Source organism: Contarinia nasturtii, unplaced genomic scaffold, assembly GCF_009176525.2.
Source record: "Contarinia nasturtii isolate CC-2019 unplaced genomic scaffold, AAFC_CNas_1.1 Cnas_scaffold_630, whole genome shotgun sequence".
NCBI classification, from domain to species: domain Eukaryota; kingdom Metazoa; phylum Arthropoda; class Insecta; order Diptera; family Cecidomyiidae; genus Contarinia; species Contarinia nasturtii.
Genome location: NW_022197981.1, coordinates 1,760,423 through 1,778,543, shown reverse-complemented (window position 1 = coordinate 1,778,543; position 18,121 = coordinate 1,760,423). Strand labels below are relative to the sequence as shown.

The window sequence follows — 18,121 nt, the reverse complement described above, 5'->3', positions numbered from 1 at the left end:
CGGTTATGGATACACATTCATGTGTATTGTGTCAAAAAAGCAATACCAATACACACAGCTGCTGCTTCTGCTTCTAGGTTGTTGTTGTTGCAGCTGCTGCTTCTGCTTCAATCAACACACAATTTTGACATTCACATGGACACATGCACCTACCAAGTGAACCGCCATTTAAGTAAGTGAGAGTGTGTATCAGAGATGAACATACACAACAAGTCGCAGCAATCATTTTTTAGGCGGAAAAGAGAGGAATTGCGAAGCACATTCGACTGTCGAGAGAAAGAGCGCGTTAGGAAAAGAATTCAACGTCGTCGTCATTGTCTTCTTCTTCTTCGTTCGTTCGTATGTTTTTTTTTTTCATATGTCGTATTTAACATACGAACGAAACAAGTGAGATTGTTGTGTGAAGCGAAAAGTAGCGAAGAGTGGAGTGAAAAAAAACACGCAAAATGTATGATATTTTATTTCAATGTAGTTCCGAAAGGGATTGAATGAAAGTGCATTCGTTGCGCGAATGAGTTTCGTGTATTCGCGTTTGTGTTTATGTGGCTTAGAATATAAATTTCATAGAAGTTGTATCAATGTCAGCATACAACAAATATCGGTGATAAAATTTAATAACAGTGTGCACAATAATTTGGATAAACAAAACACAAAATTGACACTTTTGCAAAGCTTCCAACTTGAACCCGATCAAACCGAAAAACAATTGTATACATACTAAAGAGCATTGCAAGAAGGGTACCAGCAAATACAATCTTTTCGCAAAGAAAAAAAAAACACAACAACAGAAATAAACCACACCGTGAACGAAGTTGAATAAAAATTTGATTCTTTTCCTAACATTTGATTTTTCGTTGTAAATATTGTGTGTCTATTTTGTGTGAATCGAATGTGTTTTCGTTGATGACAAGAAAAAAAAGCAAACGAAAAAAATTCTAGTGTCTTGTAAACGAAACGTAATGTTGTTTGTGGTTATTTGGAAAAAGGATTGGCAAAACTAAAACGCATCTCGAGTTTAAATAGCTTCCAAATCGATTTTCTTCGTTTCCGAAATCGAACAAATCAGATCGAACACATCCCAAAAGAAACAGTAACAACGTAAATGAATCACACATTTGAACACGTTACATACATTGCAATTTTAATGGAATATCACAGGCGAATAACGAAATTCCAGCGAAACGTCAATTATCAATGAAATTGGCCAAACAATAATTGGTCAACAATAAATAGCAAAAGAGAATTGAAAAACCACAAACAACAGCAACCACATAAAACAAGGTGAAAATGTGAAAATAACATCCAAATGAAATTATCAATAAAATACCTAACCAAAGGCAACGTCAAACAAATAAAAAAAAACTACCAATAACTCAACGCAGCGATCACAACACACTTGACAGATGTAATGAATTTTTACTTATATTTTCTTTTGTTTTCGAAAATCTTACCTTTATGTTTAAGTGACAGTGATTTTGAGTTGAATTTCATTTTGGAAATCGAAGTCAACTTTGTGCTATTTATTGTGCAATAAACAAAAACGAAATAAGTGCAATAGCAACACTGAGTTATGGGATTTGCATAATTCTTTTTTTTTTTTCTTTACTCTATTGCATTTCATTTCTGGAGCATTTACAAGCCCATAATTTTTCAATGTACACCGCATATTCGCATGAAATCTGCAGATCATCACTTCAAATGTGTAACAAATCAAATGAAACGATTTTCGGATTGGTATTTTTGAAAGAGGCATACAGAGAGAGAGAGAGAGAGAGAGACGATAAGAAAAATTCTAATGAGAAGCCCGCCATTGAAAATGCATGCATTCCATGTGACCTGAATTGATTGTGGAATGTGTGTGTATGTTTTTGTTTGCTGCTCTCTATAGAATATAATATAAAAGTCAGAGGCTCAAATTTCCCGTGATTTTTATTGATACACACTTTTGCACACGGCGCATCATGTGTTTCCCATTATAGAAGAAATGAAATGTGTGTATTGTCAAGAGGTGCCGCTCTCAATCTCTTGTAACAGACTAAGAGAAAGTTTTCCAAACAATTTTTTCTCTCTTTTTAATTTATCCATCTCTCGCCCTCGCTCTACCATAGAACATTGATTGGCTCCCAGAATTGTGTGTATTAAAGAGCAAGAGAGAAAAATTAAGAAAAGCAAAAAATCGTGAGTGGATGAAAAAAAATTGAACGGGATTATACGTTTTTTTTTAAATTTTAAAAACAAGATCCAATTATGTTGTGGTTTGATTTGAACAGCCACGAGTATAACATAACACTTCTGTTTCAAATCTTTTCATTTGAATTCATGGCAAACTCTTTATCCAACAACAAATCTGTTATGCAGATATGACGTGCTTGGTTTGACGCGTGTGTTTGTTTTCGGACATTCCATTTTGGAAGAATGTTTCGAAATGTGTAAGTGTGTCGTGAATATTCTTCAAATACCACCGTAATCTATGTTAAGACTTTGGCTTTTTTTACCATTGAAATGCGCTTTCCCTAAAATTGGCGCTCCCGGCGATATTCACAATAAACTTCTAAAAAAAAATCGAATGCCGAAACATTTTACGAAAATACTTTTTCACGAACGAAGATTTTTACGTGAATTCTTGAATTCTTCTTGGATAAATTCCCGAATGTGCGGTAAAATGTTCGTTTGGGAAAAAGGTGTTTTTCAGAAAAAGTTCCGGCATTCAAAAAACCAATTGCTTGAATAATTGTGTGTACAGTGGCGACTCTATTTTACATAGTCTTGAATACGATGTTATTGATATTCTTAACAACAACTGTCAATTTTTGATGCTACGTGATGATATTCGCTCGTATTCACACCACGTACATTCTATTCCCTTCTATACCAAGATTTATATAATATGAAGTATTATGCATAATAGTGAAATTGACCGACCGGCTCAAAAACTTTCTTCAATTATACTATAAAACCGCTCAATCGTCATTTGTATCAATCACCCTTATGAATCTATTTAAAATCGTGTGGAATGATAGTGGAGATGGTCAGAAAGGAGAGAAAGAGAGCCGAAATCATATCGACTGAAAGACATTTCAAAAACAAAACAAAAAATATATAAACCGTTAATCAAACATGGCTTGAATTACATCAACCAAGATAGACTACAAAAATTACTCGCACAATGCATCGCCTTTCAATGACTTAAATTAAACAAAACAACCTGAATCACGCCGAATACGGAGAGAGAGTGAGAGAGAAAGACATAATGAATCATTCGATCAATCAAAAATAATACACTCTTCACTTAAAATTGCAGCTATATGTGGAAAACAAAAGCCAAACGAATGAACGATGATGCGTTTGCTATTTCTCAGATTGTTTTCTTCATTCTTTATGCATTTGATTGTGTGTGTGCATGTGCGATGCTGATATGTTGCAGGCTTTTGTGTTAAGCTGAGATTGTCATTTGCCAATTTCGTTTTGTTTATACACTTTTTTTAGCACTTATTCGCATTTTTTGTAGCTGTTGTTGTTTGTTTTTAATGCTCATAGTTCTTTGAGGACGGTTCAAAGAACGGTTAGTGTAAAGAAAGAGTGAAAGAGAGATTGATATTCACGTGAATATAAAGAAAGAGCAATCGCAATGAACACAAGCCAAGAATTCAAAAATAGAAGAACCACATCATTTACGATGATGTTCATTAAATTGCAAATGGTATTAGTCAACGCTCTTTCCATTTTTTTTATGTATTGATAACAAAAGCGGTCGAATCCAGCAAAATTTACTAAGAAATTATACAAAATACACATAGCAAAAAGAGAAAAGAGACAAAGACGACGACGACGAAAAGAAAACAAGATTCAGCTATTAAAGAAGAGAAACAACTGTTTGTTAGCCATTTTAAGTAATTGGAATTTCACAATTCGATTTCTGTCGCATAGGTTTGATTCTATTTTCTTGTTATTGACATTCGAAATCTGGCGCTGGTTTTTCTTTTCATCATTCTTTCGTTTGTGTTTGGTAGAAAACAAGTCACAGACATTGAACGCTTCAACACCATCATGGTCGGTGATATTGCCGCAGCTGTCGTTATAGCCGCCGACGCTGATGATGACAGAGAATCAAGCACAAATGCCAATCGCTAAATCTGTACCATATATGCGCATGAAGAATACAAATTAACTTATTCAATTTTACAGTTAACTGGTTCTTTCATTTCACTTCGATATATTTGGCGAGAGCGAGAGCATTGAAGACTATCATCAAATCGTCGATCGTCGATTTGACGGTGTTTTGCATCACATTATATTTATACATGACACTTCTAAAATTAAAACATAATTGGAAAGAGTATGCCAAATAAAGCTAAAAACGCGATTCCATTTGGTTTTGAGGCCAATAATTTTAGCAAACAGAATCTAACTACTATCGTTTTAACTACCATCCATTTTTTTGGCTTTTGAGTGTTGTGGATTGATGATTAAAAAAAAGTAGATTAAGTCAATAACACTTTAGTCGAATACGAAAAAGCTGTTGATGTGACAGCATAATTTTGATATACGATTTTGAGTTAATGTTAGTTTTTTTCCGGCGATTTTTTTCAACATTATTTCATTTTGTTGCAAAAAAACTGTATACATATAACGTGTGTGTGATCGCAAAAAAAGTCTATGTGCGCATCTAACTGCATACATAGTGGAAAAGAAGAAATTATGAATTATTATTTTCACGGCGGTTGAATTTTTATAACAGAAATAGTAAGAGAGTGAGCAAGAAAGAAATGGAAAAACCACACATGTGTTGTTTTTCGTACATGACATGACAAACTACATTGTTATGCATGCATGCTACGCGAAATGCATGACAAGAACATAGATGCATATATTAGAGAAAGAAACAGATGCTATTGCCTATATTTACCTTTTCTTTTTTCGTTTTTTTTTTTCATATGGAAGACACAGAGCACTAATTGCACACTCTCCATTATTGAATAAAAAAAATTGTTGTTATTGCTACTCTTGTTGTTTAATTCAGCAGTGACGAGGTCTTTGCATCGGATGTTTTGCAACTTTTTGTAATTAGTATAAAATTAACTTTTATCAAATCAAATTCCGTTTGGTCGTAAATCGACAAAATTTTATGCATTTGCCAGCATCACAAAATATGATTCGATTTTTCAAATGATTCGACCTGGAACTTAATATTCATACAATACATAATGTTGATGCTTCAAAACGATGAATAAAACTTTTGTTTTGGTGCCGCCTTAATTAGATGTGTATATGTATTTTATAGCATACCATACAATGGATAAAAGCATGGATGAAGAAAAAATGGTGGCTCGAGCCAATGAAGAGCGTGCAAAGTTGTTTCAACGTTATGATCATGGCCGTGAACCTGGTGCTGAAATTGATCCGTGGGAAGATCCCGGCTTTGAAATTTACCATCAAACCGATCGATATGGATTCATTCATGATGAACGATTGCCCCAGCGATCCGATCCAAATGAAGCAAAAGCTCGTTCAATCGAAATCGAACGGGAGAAAAAATGGTTGAAGATGCTTCAACGATGGGAAAGTAAAAAGACCGCCGAACAATTGCATCGTCGCACATACAAAGGCATTCCAGAAAAACTTCGAGCGATGGTAATAAAATTGACAGTCTCTATCCGGTTTTATGTTAACAACAAAATTTCTAACTTGTTTCATTATTATTATAATCATTTTTTTTTGTTGTTGTTAATTTGTCATTTTACACAGGTGTGGCTAAAACTGTTGAATATCGAACAAACGATGAAAGAAAACAAAGACGTGTACCAAAGAATGTTGAAGGTGGCACGTCAATGGAGCACCGAAGCACGTCAAATCGATTCAGATGTGAATCGACAATTTCGCGATCATTTTATTTATCGTGATCGTTATGGTATTAAGCAAAAATCGTTATTCAACGTTCTTACCGCGTACAGCATGTACAACATGGAGGTTCGTATTATTAGAAATGCGCGTGAGGAAAATAGACATTCTTAATAAATTTGGTATTTGTTGGACAGGTCGGTTATTGCCAGGGGATGTCCGGTGTGGCCGGCGTATTATTAATGTATATGAATGAAGAGGAAGCATTTTGGGCATTGAGTACGCTTTTATCACATAAAAAATATGCAATGCATGGCCTGTACATCGAAGGTTTTCCGAAATTAACACGATTCCTAAATCACCATGACAAAATCATTTCGAGATTCATGCCAAAATTGAAAAAGCACTTTGATCAATACAATTTAGACTCAATACTATATTCGTTAAAGTGGTTCTTTGTGATTTTCATCGAACGAATACCATTTAGTTTATGCTTACGCGTATGGGATATTTATCTATTGGACGGTGAACGTGTTGTCACTGCCATGGCATATACAATATTGCGATTGCATAAAAATAAAATTCTAAAATTAAAAGATATGGATCTTATTGTACAATATCTCCAGGTAATTAATTTCTATCTATAAGGGATACCGTGGCATATTTCGCAAGTTCGGTAATTTTGATTTCTTCATTTTTTATTTCTTCGATTTTTTACAGACGAAATTACATTGTGATTTCGGTTATGATGATGATTATGTGATCAAAATGCTGGAACAATCAATGGACGATTTACGAAAGGCAAAAATGGATTTACCGCCACCACCCACACCAAATGAACTACCACAAAAACCATTTGGCGAATTCCAGGAGCAAAATTTTGAAGCTAAGGTTATTATTCCACACTTTATTATTCTAAAGATCGTTCAAACTAATTTTAATTGATTTATCTGATTTCTTGATTGACAGGCTGGTATTCGTAAGTCATTGTTTACGAATTCAGAGAAAGAGGTTTTGCAAACGGTAATACCTAGGAGCATTCACTTAAAAATTGCTTATTAATTATTATTGATTGACAATTATTTTTCGATAACTTTAAATTAATTCGATTCATTTCTTTTGTGATTCTCCCCTTAGGTAATATTGAAGCGCGAACAAATGGCACAGGATGCAACTGAAACACAATTGACAATGAATGGTTCAAATGGTCATTTAAATATCGGTAAGCTCTTATCTTATTATTTGATTTGAACATAAATTTCATGCACATTCTTCTTATTAAAGTAATCACACGAATGTTTTTGATGCGCACGCACATCTTTTTCACAACTCACATAATTACATATTTTCTATGTTCGCTTTCATCCAAATGCGCATAATATTACTTCATTGGATTTGATTCTTACATTTTTTTTCACCTATCAATCGATATAGGAACGTGAAAAAAGTGAACAATTTGAAGTAATATTTTGTAAATCTTCATTTGAATTGTTTGTTTAATGTAATTTGCTTTGTTTGTTTTTAAACCTTATTAAAATGTATGCACAGGTGAAAATGCACTTTACAACTAGTGATAGATGGGATTAAGTAATTATTTTTTGGAATTTTCATCAAAAAAATCCGAAAGGATTAAATGTTAACACTTACTTAAAGTAGCTATTTTCAAGCTATGATGTTTCCCGCGCAAATTCTGATGATAGTTAAGCAACGTCGTGTAGAAATGCGTCTCCGACTAAGACCAATGTCTATTGATTAAGTCCTTGGCACCTCACTTGCACATAATTTGAGTACCCAAATTTGAAATGTGCCTTTCAAGCACTTTGTGATTCTTTTGACAGAATATCACACAGAGGTCACTCAGATCACTGAAACCCGATTTACTTGACATTTTCTTTCATTTCTTTTTTTGAGCTTTGGTTAAATTCGAATCGATGTTTGTTCAGAACTCGCTAACAACCCTTTTACTTATGCCAGAAGTAAATATCACATTGTCTATTGTAGTGTTTCTGAAACTTCTGAATTTTTCGTTCAGTTTGGAGCCTTCGGAAACAACAATTTAAATGATATATTTTATAAAATTTAAACACATAATTACTCGTATAGAATTGAAATCATTTGCTCTCCGTTTTAAAGCCATTGAATATTTTTGTGTTAAAAATGTGTCAAAATCTACCAGAAACAACAAGTTTAGACAACAGAAGCTTTGTTCGAATCATCATAGTTGTAACTTATTGCAAATGTTTATATTGAATGTTTTTTATTTTTGCTCGCTCTCTACTTCTGCTATCTCTCTTTACATCATTCCATTTTCGAACACATCTAAAAGGAGTTTCAAATAATTATGTCACAAACAATCATCTCAATCGGTGAATTCAAAAAATAAAAAATAAAAAAAGAATATTGAAATTCTGTATTCATATGAATAATGAACAGTTTGCGGCTCCTTGTCGTTATCAATTTTATTTTCATAATAACACATACACACACACACACACACACACACACACACACATACACACACACACACAGATCTCGAACATTTTGCATAGAAGAAATTTTTATTTGAACGTTGTTTCGATCTAAAATCGATGTTTAATCTTTTATTCCTTAGTGCTGCCTCGACTTTCAATATGAATACAAGAAAAAAAAAATCACTTAATGAATTCAACACAAACCAAACATGGTGAAAATACTTAAAAACTAAACCGAATCACAAATTATAAGAACGAAAAACAGTTATTTTTTTAGACATTTTTTATACGAGAAAAATCTAATTCAATCAATTTGTGTTCATGAAATACACTTTAAATATTCAGTTATAATAAAATGAAATGAATGAAACAAACTGTAATGAATAAATTCAGTACAACACAGTTTATTGTCGGAAATTGTGTGAGTGTTACAGTTAAAAATGTTATTATTTTAAGTTTGGACTTATTTTAGTGGTGTAAGAAGTGGTGACCTCAATTAATTTTGTCTTTTTTTGGTGCATGCATCGCTCTTCTATCTCTCTTCTTTCTTTACACGGGTGGATTTTAATTTAAAGCTTACCTTGTGATACACAAATACATAGACTAACTAGTAGATTTGAGTTAAATGTTATTTAAAATTTGAAATGTGATTCAATTAGGTGCCAATGTTCCAGAATCAGAAGATGGTGGATCGTTATTGGGAAGTAGTCGAAAATCATTGGCCGATACATCAGTAACATCAACGGCTGATTTGAGTGTGTTTTCGAGCGGACAACGATCTCAACAGGCATATGATATATGTATTGATGACAATCGAAGCCTCAGCGAAGATGATGCAGAAAATCAAAGTAGTTCGGGGTTAGTAGAACTTTATTTTAATTTTGACAAAATGGTTGAATTTTGACTTTAAAAAAAATCCTAAATTCATTCAGGTCAGCGTTCTGTTCGTTAAGTGTGATTGGACGTACAACAATGGTTACACCAACACCGCGAACCATATCGCCGCAAGATATTGTACGAATCTATGTGCCACCAGCACCTCCCGATGAGCAACATCAACAAGATAGTATAAAGAAATCGAACATGTCGTCGCCAAGCACCAAAGATTCAAAGCCAAATAGTATATCTGTATCGGAAGCAAATAATATTCAAAAACATTCAAATAACAATAATCATAAGATGATAAGTAGCAATGGTAATGTGAACCACATTAAAACACCATCACCAGGTTCTGGGCAAATGGCAGCATGGCAGCCACAGCCACAGTCAATGCCACCAAAAACGCTTAGTGGTTTGACACAAACAAATGTGAGCAATAAAAATTCAATTATTTACGGTTCGGGCGATTTAACACCAGTGCATTGTGTACTCAATCAATCGGACGATGATTTAGCGAAAAGTTTTGCGGATGCATCGCTTAGCACAAATAATAGCCTTGGTTACATTGGGATCGGTGGAAGTGTTGGCGGTACAGCAACGTCGTCATCATCACGTCGCGGTAGTCTTAGCCGAAAGTCACCATCAGCAATGTTCGAATCGAATATGTTAATGGAATGCAGTCATATGATTAAGCGACGCTTATCAATTCAATCCAATTCATCGTCCATAAATTTTGAAATAAAAGATAAACCAGGTGCATCCAATGAAATGGCATCATCATCCAACTTGGGCAATAGTTCATTGTCATTGCGATTGAATTCGAATGGTGAAACAAAAAAGAAAATGACATCGTTTGAAGAATTGGCCGCAACACGATACAAATCCGATAGCATGTCCGATGAAAAATTCAATCATGATGAACACGACAAATACTCACCGGACGATGATGAAAACTATTCATATTCATATTATAAATATAAATCGGCCGAATCAAGACAACGCAAAAGTCCAATAACGGTTGAAAGCAGCAAACGATTTGTAAGCGAAAGTAATGTTCAATATGAATCATTATCGATGCGTCGATCATCAAAAGAGTGTGAATATCAAGAATTGAACAAACGTCGTCCGAACAGCAGTGGCAACGAAACTAGTCTATTCCAGTACGAAACATTCACAGTGGCCGGCAGTGGTGGTACAGCATCAGCTGGAACAGTACAACCGCAACCAGGCATCTCACACAAAAGCACATCGATCAAAGAATATAAACGATTTTATGGCACCAGCAACGAATACGATACATGTGACGAAGAGCTTAAAAAATCATCTGACGAATCATCTAGTCCAAATAGTAAGTCCGTTTTAAATTCGCCAGACACAATTCCATTGTTACAATCATCGCCACCGTTGCCACCAGCAACATCACACATTCCAAAGCTCAAATCGCCCGTATCACCAACGCATAATATTTATTCAATTGTTGCATCGCAACCCGAATCACCGGTTATGATGAAACCATCACGCATACCAATTATGCATAGTCCACAGGAACGAAAAACTAGCACCAAATCAACATCGCCAACCATTCATATATCACCAAATTTAAATGAATTAAATCGGGTTTTGCCACCGATTGAAGTAGTCAGCAGCAGTAGTAGCAGCAACAACAGTTTGAGCAGCCGAAAATTACAAAAAACACCAACATCACCGAATGGTCAACCGATTAGTTTTGTTCCAACTGCATATCGACCCACAAAACTACATACGAAAAATGGTAGCACACCGCTCAACGATTCAAATACGATTCGTATTAAAGTCAATCAGAATGATAAACAGTAAACGCATCAAGTCAATTGCATTACGGATTATTCATTTTCTCTCATATTATTCAAGAGGATGATTTTGTGATTGCGTGTGCACAACATTTGGCCAAAAGCTGTTCATTTTTTAATTAAATTAAATCATTTTTGACGATACACACAAACACACATATGCATACATACGCTCACAATTGCAGAACGGAATTTGGAAACATAAACCAAGAGAAATTAACATTAATTTGATTTTGGAATATGGTAAAATATGCCATCATCTGAATGCAAAATCACGAATTGTTAGCATCGAATGAAATTATTAGTTTATTTTACGTTCATCAACGAACAAATTTTCTGTCTCAATCATCTTATCTCGAATTTTATTGTATGTTGTTTATTTTTTGTCCGAATGAAAAGAAAATGGACATTAAAATGAAATGAAAAATATATATTTTATATAAAAATTCTGGATTTGTTTAAAGAATTAGTCACATTTCTGGAACGATTTGTCTGATTCGGCTTCGATATTCACATGGAATCTCTATGCAACACACAGCCTTACTAATTTGTCAATTTTTTTTTTGTCTTTGCTATATCAATATATAATGACACAGTCTCGTATACAGTTCATGAAAAAAAAAAGTATATTGTTCGCGTTAAGGAAATGTATCTAATATATTTATTTCACTTTCAATTCATTTCACATTTTGAAATTACTATTAAAAAAACCGAGTCATTTTTGGTGAAAGTGTTTGAAATAAAGTAAATTGGAAATTCACAATTTACAGTCAGCCATTTTTTTTAGCAAATGGAACGATATCGCATTTTCAATGTAAATAAATAAAAAAAAATTGAATGTAGAAATATTTGATGTGTTAGCCAAATTCTTCCAAACAAATAAATGGAAAAACTTATTCATTCGATTAACAAATTCACTTTCAAAAAATATTTTAAAAAAAATCAAATTGTGACGTAACCAGTATTGTTTAGCAAAAATTAGAACAATTTCAATTTTTTCACCCACATGACTTGTGTTGGTATCGTGAATCCGATTTGACGAAAAATTTGATTGGTAGTCATAGTCAAATTCGAAGACTTAAGCAACAAACTTTATTTCAAAATATAAATGGTGAAAATATTTTGAAATTCAAATTCTTTAATAATAATATATAAATATCAAAAAGTTCTTCTGAAGAATATAAATGTATAAATTTCATTGGCAATGAATAAATTGACAAACAAAATTCGATTCAAAGCAATATTATTATCCATTTCTGAGTAGGAATTTCTGAGAAAATTCGCGTCCATTTAATATTTCTTCATTCCAAACATTTATTAAAAACCGTATAAAAATATTGCAATTAAGCATTTATTATATGTTTCCTTTTTTTTCCTAATGAACAACCTTTTCGTAAATCTCAACAAACTAGCAGTATTAATTTGATTCAACGTGAATAAATAATGTTTAACAACGGTTTTTTTTGCCCGATTTTGAACATTTTTGTAGATTAGTCTTCGTTGTGAAATGTTTTGCATTTTTATGTATTTTTTGTGTTTGTCTTTTATTATAAATATTGAATTTTATGCACAAAGCAAAATCAATTCTGAATATTCGGTATTTATTTGACAGTATTTATGAATTTTCAACGATTTTCCTACTATTACTATTTTTTTAAATAAGAAATTGGCACGCAGAAGAGCAATCTCGAAAAGAACAAAAAGAGAAACAAATTTACTAGGGGGCAGACACGTGGAATAGGATTAGACTTTTAGAGTAAAGATTCGAGAAATTTCAATGAAATAGCAACGTATGTGAATGGATTCGCGTGGAATAGCGAAACAGTGCATGGAATAGCAAAAATTGTTTCACTTCAAATCCATTTGACATCTCTTTTGACGTTTATTGATGGATTAGTGGAATAGTTTGGAATAGCAGAATTAACATTTTTGACGGAAACAGTGGAAAAATAGTTTCGATTCCACATTTGTGTTTTTGGATTCGGAATTTATTCTTCTTCTTGGTGTCTCCCCCCTAGCAAATTTATTAAAAAACAAATCCTTATACATTGTAAGGAATTAAATATATAGGGAAAAAATGAAAGAAAACAAAGAAAATTTATCAATTAGCAAGTTGATTATAAATAAAATCAAAACAAGCAGACAGATATCAGAACAAATTTGATTTATTGATATTATATGGAGGGAAAGAATAAATGGAATTAAATTGAATATTTTTTTTTTCTTTAACAGAGGTTTAATCCAGTTGGAAATATCAAATATTAAGAATAAAAATAATTTAAATTGACTACAAATCAACTGATTTTGAGAAGAAAAAACGGTTGTGCTTTTTATTTATTTATTTCATTTTACAGAAGGTAAGTATAGTAAGAGTATACTCTCGTTGAAATTAAAGGAAGCTTGTGTGTAGATAATATCTGGTCGCTCGTGCGTATTGTACACAGACACAGATTTTCAGCTTCACCATTTTATCTAAATCTCCAGCTTCTTCCTATTTTTTCAAACTTGTTAAGCAAATTTCGATTATTTTTCTCAATTTGTAAAGGAGTAATTTCCTAAATCCTTGGTCAAAAGCTATGCTTAGGCCTTATAATTATCCTTAAGTGAGTGCAGTCACCTGTGACAGTCATTCATTTATTTATTTTTAGTTTATCATGATGCAGTTGCGCAAGGATAAATGGCATTCACAATGCATTTATTTACATTTGTTTATAAAAAATATAATTATTTTTATCACTGAAAGTCAATTAAAATATTGAAATTAACCGTAAACAATTCGTGAACCAGCAATTTAGTTGTTATCAGTCTTGTTTGAAATTAGGAAACATTCAGTCGAATTAGCATTTTATGAACTGTGGAAATGGTGCAATTAAATTTTTTATTGATATTCGTTTGGAAATTTCTCGTTGTTGTAATATACTGTGATCCTTTAACTGTCCGTAAAAACAAAGGTTTGTTGTTCTGGCTTAGAACACTCACCGATTCTGTATGTTCGACAATAGAATATGCTTCAGAACATTTTGGCTGCATTGCAAAAATCCATCGGTGGTCAAAATTCATCGATCTCAATGACAAAGTGAATGTCGGCCGTCGATTCGTGCAGCCACAATTTTTGCAAATTTTCACATAAATGATGATCATAAGCGGTCGGTGTCAATGATGTACCAAATACACCCGTATTTGGTGAACACGCGTAGTCATCATTTATTTCACATGGATTTCGTGAATTTATCTGGAATCTTATATGCAATATCATTCGTTGAGTAATTTCAATAAATCAAATATTGTTGACCATTACATCAAATCAGAAAGTGGCTTTATTTCGATTATAGTTTTTGATTTTAGTCTCTTACGAAGAGAAAAACAAGCACAAGAGTGCAAATTTGAAATGAACAAAAGTTCAACATTTCAGATTGTTCTCTTTTTATTCAAATATATGTTATGGTATACGAACGATCAAACAGACTTATTCATGAATTTACAAGATAAACCGTATTCTTCTGTGGTGATTTTGCCAACGCACCAGCCAATACCAATTTTCAAGACTCACAATACCTAACGGTCAATGTGTCATTCTATTGGTTCTGTCATAAACCCTTGCACACTTCGTTGCACAAATATACTCAAAGAGAGTCGTGTTAACTTTATCGATGCGAACTACATTGGTGTTGATGTTGAATACTTGACTCAGTTTATAGCAAAGGATCATTGTGTATGTGTAACATTCTCCAACATCCATGCTCTGATTTTCAATGAGCGCATTCGATTGTTTGTATTGTTGTCAAACAAAACAATTTCACAACCGATCCATTTTGTATAAGTACTGTACTACTATAATCGTAAATAGTTTTGTAATCGAAAAAGAAGATTTTTTCGAAAAATAAAATCAAAAAGTGAACATTAAACGTGATCCAAAAAGAAATGGATTTTTTGGCTAAGTTGGCACTTCAACGCATGACGTCGTTGTACGAAATGCGAGAAAACAATGAAGCAGTCGATGTCCATTTTATATTCGACAATGATCCATCGAAGCGAATTTCGGCGCACAAGCTGATTTTGGCGGCCGAATCTCCCGTATTCAAAGCAATGTTTTACGGGCCCATGAAGGAAAAGGATGAAATCAATATGGCTGACACAACCATCGAATCATTTGTTGCTTTTGTGAAGGCAATTTATCAACATTTCGATGCAGTGAACATGGAAAATATCTACGACGTCATTTGTTTGGCCGATCGTTACGATGAACAAAATGTTATGGACTTTTGCGAGAAATTCTTCGGTTTGAATGCGAATGCAAACAATGTATGCAGAATTCTTAATGAGGCTCTACGTTATCGGTTGACTGCATTAGAGTCATCATGTGTTTCCATTATGGCATTGCACTCAAAAACGATTTTAAAATCACCATCATTTTTGGAAATGGATTTCGACACACTGGAACATATCGTTAAAAGCCAGTTCGTGTTTTGCAGTGCAAAAGATAAACTGGATGCCTGCTTCAAATGGGCCCATCATTCATGTGTCACAAATGCAATCGATTTGACACCGGAAAATTTGCGAAAACAGCTTGATTCAGCATTATTGCACATTCGATTCGATCAAATGAGTGCAGTAGAATTCATAAAGTACGAGGAACTGTATCCGATGTTTTCATTCGACGAATACAAAAATATCATGGCGAAGATAAATAAAGTTCCAGTAAAGTGCAAAAAGCAACAGCGGCGCCTTACATGAAATGTTTTCAAACAAAGAAAGCAGATTAAATTTTGTACTGTTCATACAATGTTTTATGTTCTTGTTTCAAAGTAACAGATTTCATTTGAGTTAATATAAGACAGTTAGAGTCCATCCAATAGACGAGAAGTAATGATTTATATTTTGAATATAGTAGATAAAGGATAAAAAAAAAAATCAGTATATATGTTGATCAGTATATATTTAAAAGATAAAAAGAAAATTAAGCAATCACAGTTACATCTTTGAGGAAAAGAAGCAAACAGACCAAATTTATTGCAATTACAATAAAAGATTCACCATAGGAGAGAAGAAAATTGTTTTTATTTATTTGAAATTTTCAGGTCAAAGTGAGAATTTGACCCTCCCGTCTCTAACTGCTTCTTATTGCTTTTTATATTTCATTTTTCATAAGAAAATTTGATTTTTACTTCATATCTCATTTTCCATTATATTTTCAAGGAATAACATAATCATTATAATCATGAAATTTCAGTAAGATATATAACAAGTTGTTACTAACAAAGGATCGTCGTTTAGTATTCGACGTAAGTATGAAGTCATCTCACTTCAGTAACAAAAAATACAAACACAAATGGTATACTTGAAAATTTCATCTGAAAATATTGTCTGCTATTGTTTATAATCAACTCAGAAAGAGAGAGAGAGAGAGAGTCTCGCTAATACACAAGCATCCCCAACATTTAACATAAACATAAAATAAACAGATATTACAGCCAAATTGGCCGACACACACATGCTTGAAAGTAGTGAACAGAATAGAACTTGGCGAGAAACTCCAAAATGTCAATGTGTGTAACAGAAAATATGCACTGTCAGAATATTTGAGTTATAAACCGGCAAAAAATGACGCTCGTTATCCCGCGTTTTCACTAATCTGATTCATTTGCTACCAAAACAATCGAATTTAACACATTAAATACAGTATTTTCCAGAAAATACAAAAACATTCAAAATAAACAGTATATATTTGTATCACGTAAAAACTTGACCGCATTAACAATGAACGCAGAGCAATTGGCGATTAAGAAACTACAATCTTTGTACGAAAGTAAAGAAACGTTTGACGCACATTTCGTTTTTAAGCAGAATTGCAAAATGGTCAAAATATCGGCACATAAAATCGTTCTGGCCAACGAAAGTTTGGTGTTCAAAGCGATGTTTTATGGACCAATGAAAGAAATAGGCAGCGTTAAAATTGATGACATATCACCGACGGCGTTCGAATTTTTTTTGCAAGTGGTCTACTTCAAGACCGATATGATCACCATGGGTAAGCGAATATAATTATTGTCTTCACTACACGTTGCTAAAGTTTTCGGTGGCGATTTCCTTCTCAGATAACATAACCGATGTGATGTGCATTGCCGACAAATATGATGCTTCAAATGTGATGATGCTTTGCGCTCAGGTTTGAATTGCTATAACATATATTTGATTTTTACAAGTTTTTGCATAAGTATTTTTTTTTTTGTTAAACATTGTTAGGTTCTTGACAAACACCACATGATTGGTGATCATTTGTGCAAGATATTCGAGCTTGCCATGAGATATGGCCTGGATGATTTACAAATATCAGCTGAAAGGAAGATATTCATCAAATTTTTGGATGTATCGGAAAATTTTGACATCGATTCAACGACACTGAAATATATAATGCGATCAAAATGTTTGACACGAAATGAAAAGGAAATATTTGATGCATGCATCAGATGGGCCAAAAAATCGTGCGAAAAAAAGTCAATCGATCCAATACCGCAAAATTTGCGATCTGAACTTGGTGAATGTTTCGAGCTTATTGATTTCGACCGCATGACCTTAAAGGAATTCATCCAATGCGGAAGCTCGTGCTCATTTTTTACTATCGACGAATACAAAAGCATTATTGAAAAGTTGGATAGTAAATCGATCGCGGTTCCATCAATAAAACCATTCAATAAAAGAATAAATAGAGATATTGATGGTCAATTCAGACCATATTGGGCTTTAGCTAGTAAACGGATTAGAAATAGTAACCGAGCGTCACAATGATTATTGCCAAAATCATAATGTAGGATACAATCGACTAATCACCGATTTATCTGAAAAACCAAACTGATTGATAGAAACCTGAATGCTAGTTTTTGATAGTAGTTTTCTAGTTGGTATTCCTAGTTTGGTGGATAACGCCTTGATATAGATATAATGAAGTTTTGTAATCAGTTTACTTGGACCAAATAAAAATGCAAAAAGCAAATTTATATTCCTTGAGAATCTATTTTTTCTATCAAGTTTATTATACACGTCTGAAATGAAATCCAAATCAAAATTTTTACACTACTTTGGGTGTTCAAGCTAGATTGCTCAATT

At 33.2% G+C, this 18,121-nt stretch overlaps 3 protein-coding genes across 3 annotated transcripts; all 3 read left to right on the top strand.

Annotated features, from left to right (window-relative positions):
* The first annotated feature begins 261 nt into the window (after nucleotides 1–261).
* On the top strand, nucleotides 262–11,325 carry LOC116340271. Its single transcript, XM_031766676.1, has 9 exons — nucleotides 262–1,405; nucleotides 5,282–5,631; nucleotides 5,746–5,967; nucleotides 6,036–6,464; nucleotides 6,559–6,729; nucleotides 6,808–6,861; nucleotides 6,976–7,060; nucleotides 8,969–9,167; nucleotides 9,242–11,325. The coding sequence occupies exons 2-9, from the start codon at nucleotides 5,293–5,295 to the stop codon at nucleotides 11,022–11,024; spliced, it is 3,282 nt and encodes a 1,093-aa protein (XP_031622536.1). The 5' UTR covers nucleotides 262–1,405; nucleotides 5,282–5,292; the 3' UTR covers nucleotides 11,025–11,325.
* Nucleotides 11,326–14,791: 3,466 nt separating this feature from the next.
* On the top strand, nucleotides 14,792–15,855 carry LOC116340317 (BTB/POZ domain-containing protein 6-like). The gene has a single exon (XM_031766753.1). The coding sequence runs from the start codon at nucleotides 14,939–14,941 to the stop codon at nucleotides 15,749–15,751; it is 813 nt and encodes a 270-aa protein (XP_031622613.1). The 5' UTR covers nucleotides 14,792–14,938; the 3' UTR covers nucleotides 15,752–15,855.
* An 864-nt stretch (nucleotides 15,856–16,719) lies between these two features.
* LOC116340298 (BTB/POZ domain-containing protein 6-like) lies at nucleotides 16,720–17,979 on the top strand. The gene is made up of 3 exons (XM_031766730.1): nucleotides 16,720–17,045; nucleotides 17,113–17,183; nucleotides 17,261–17,979. Exons 1-3 carry the CDS (start codon nucleotides 16,775–16,777, stop codon nucleotides 17,801–17,803), a joined length of 885 nt encoding a protein of 294 aa, XP_031622590.1. The 5' UTR covers nucleotides 16,720–16,774; the 3' UTR covers nucleotides 17,804–17,979.
* Nucleotides 17,980–18,121: the final 142 nt, after the last annotated feature.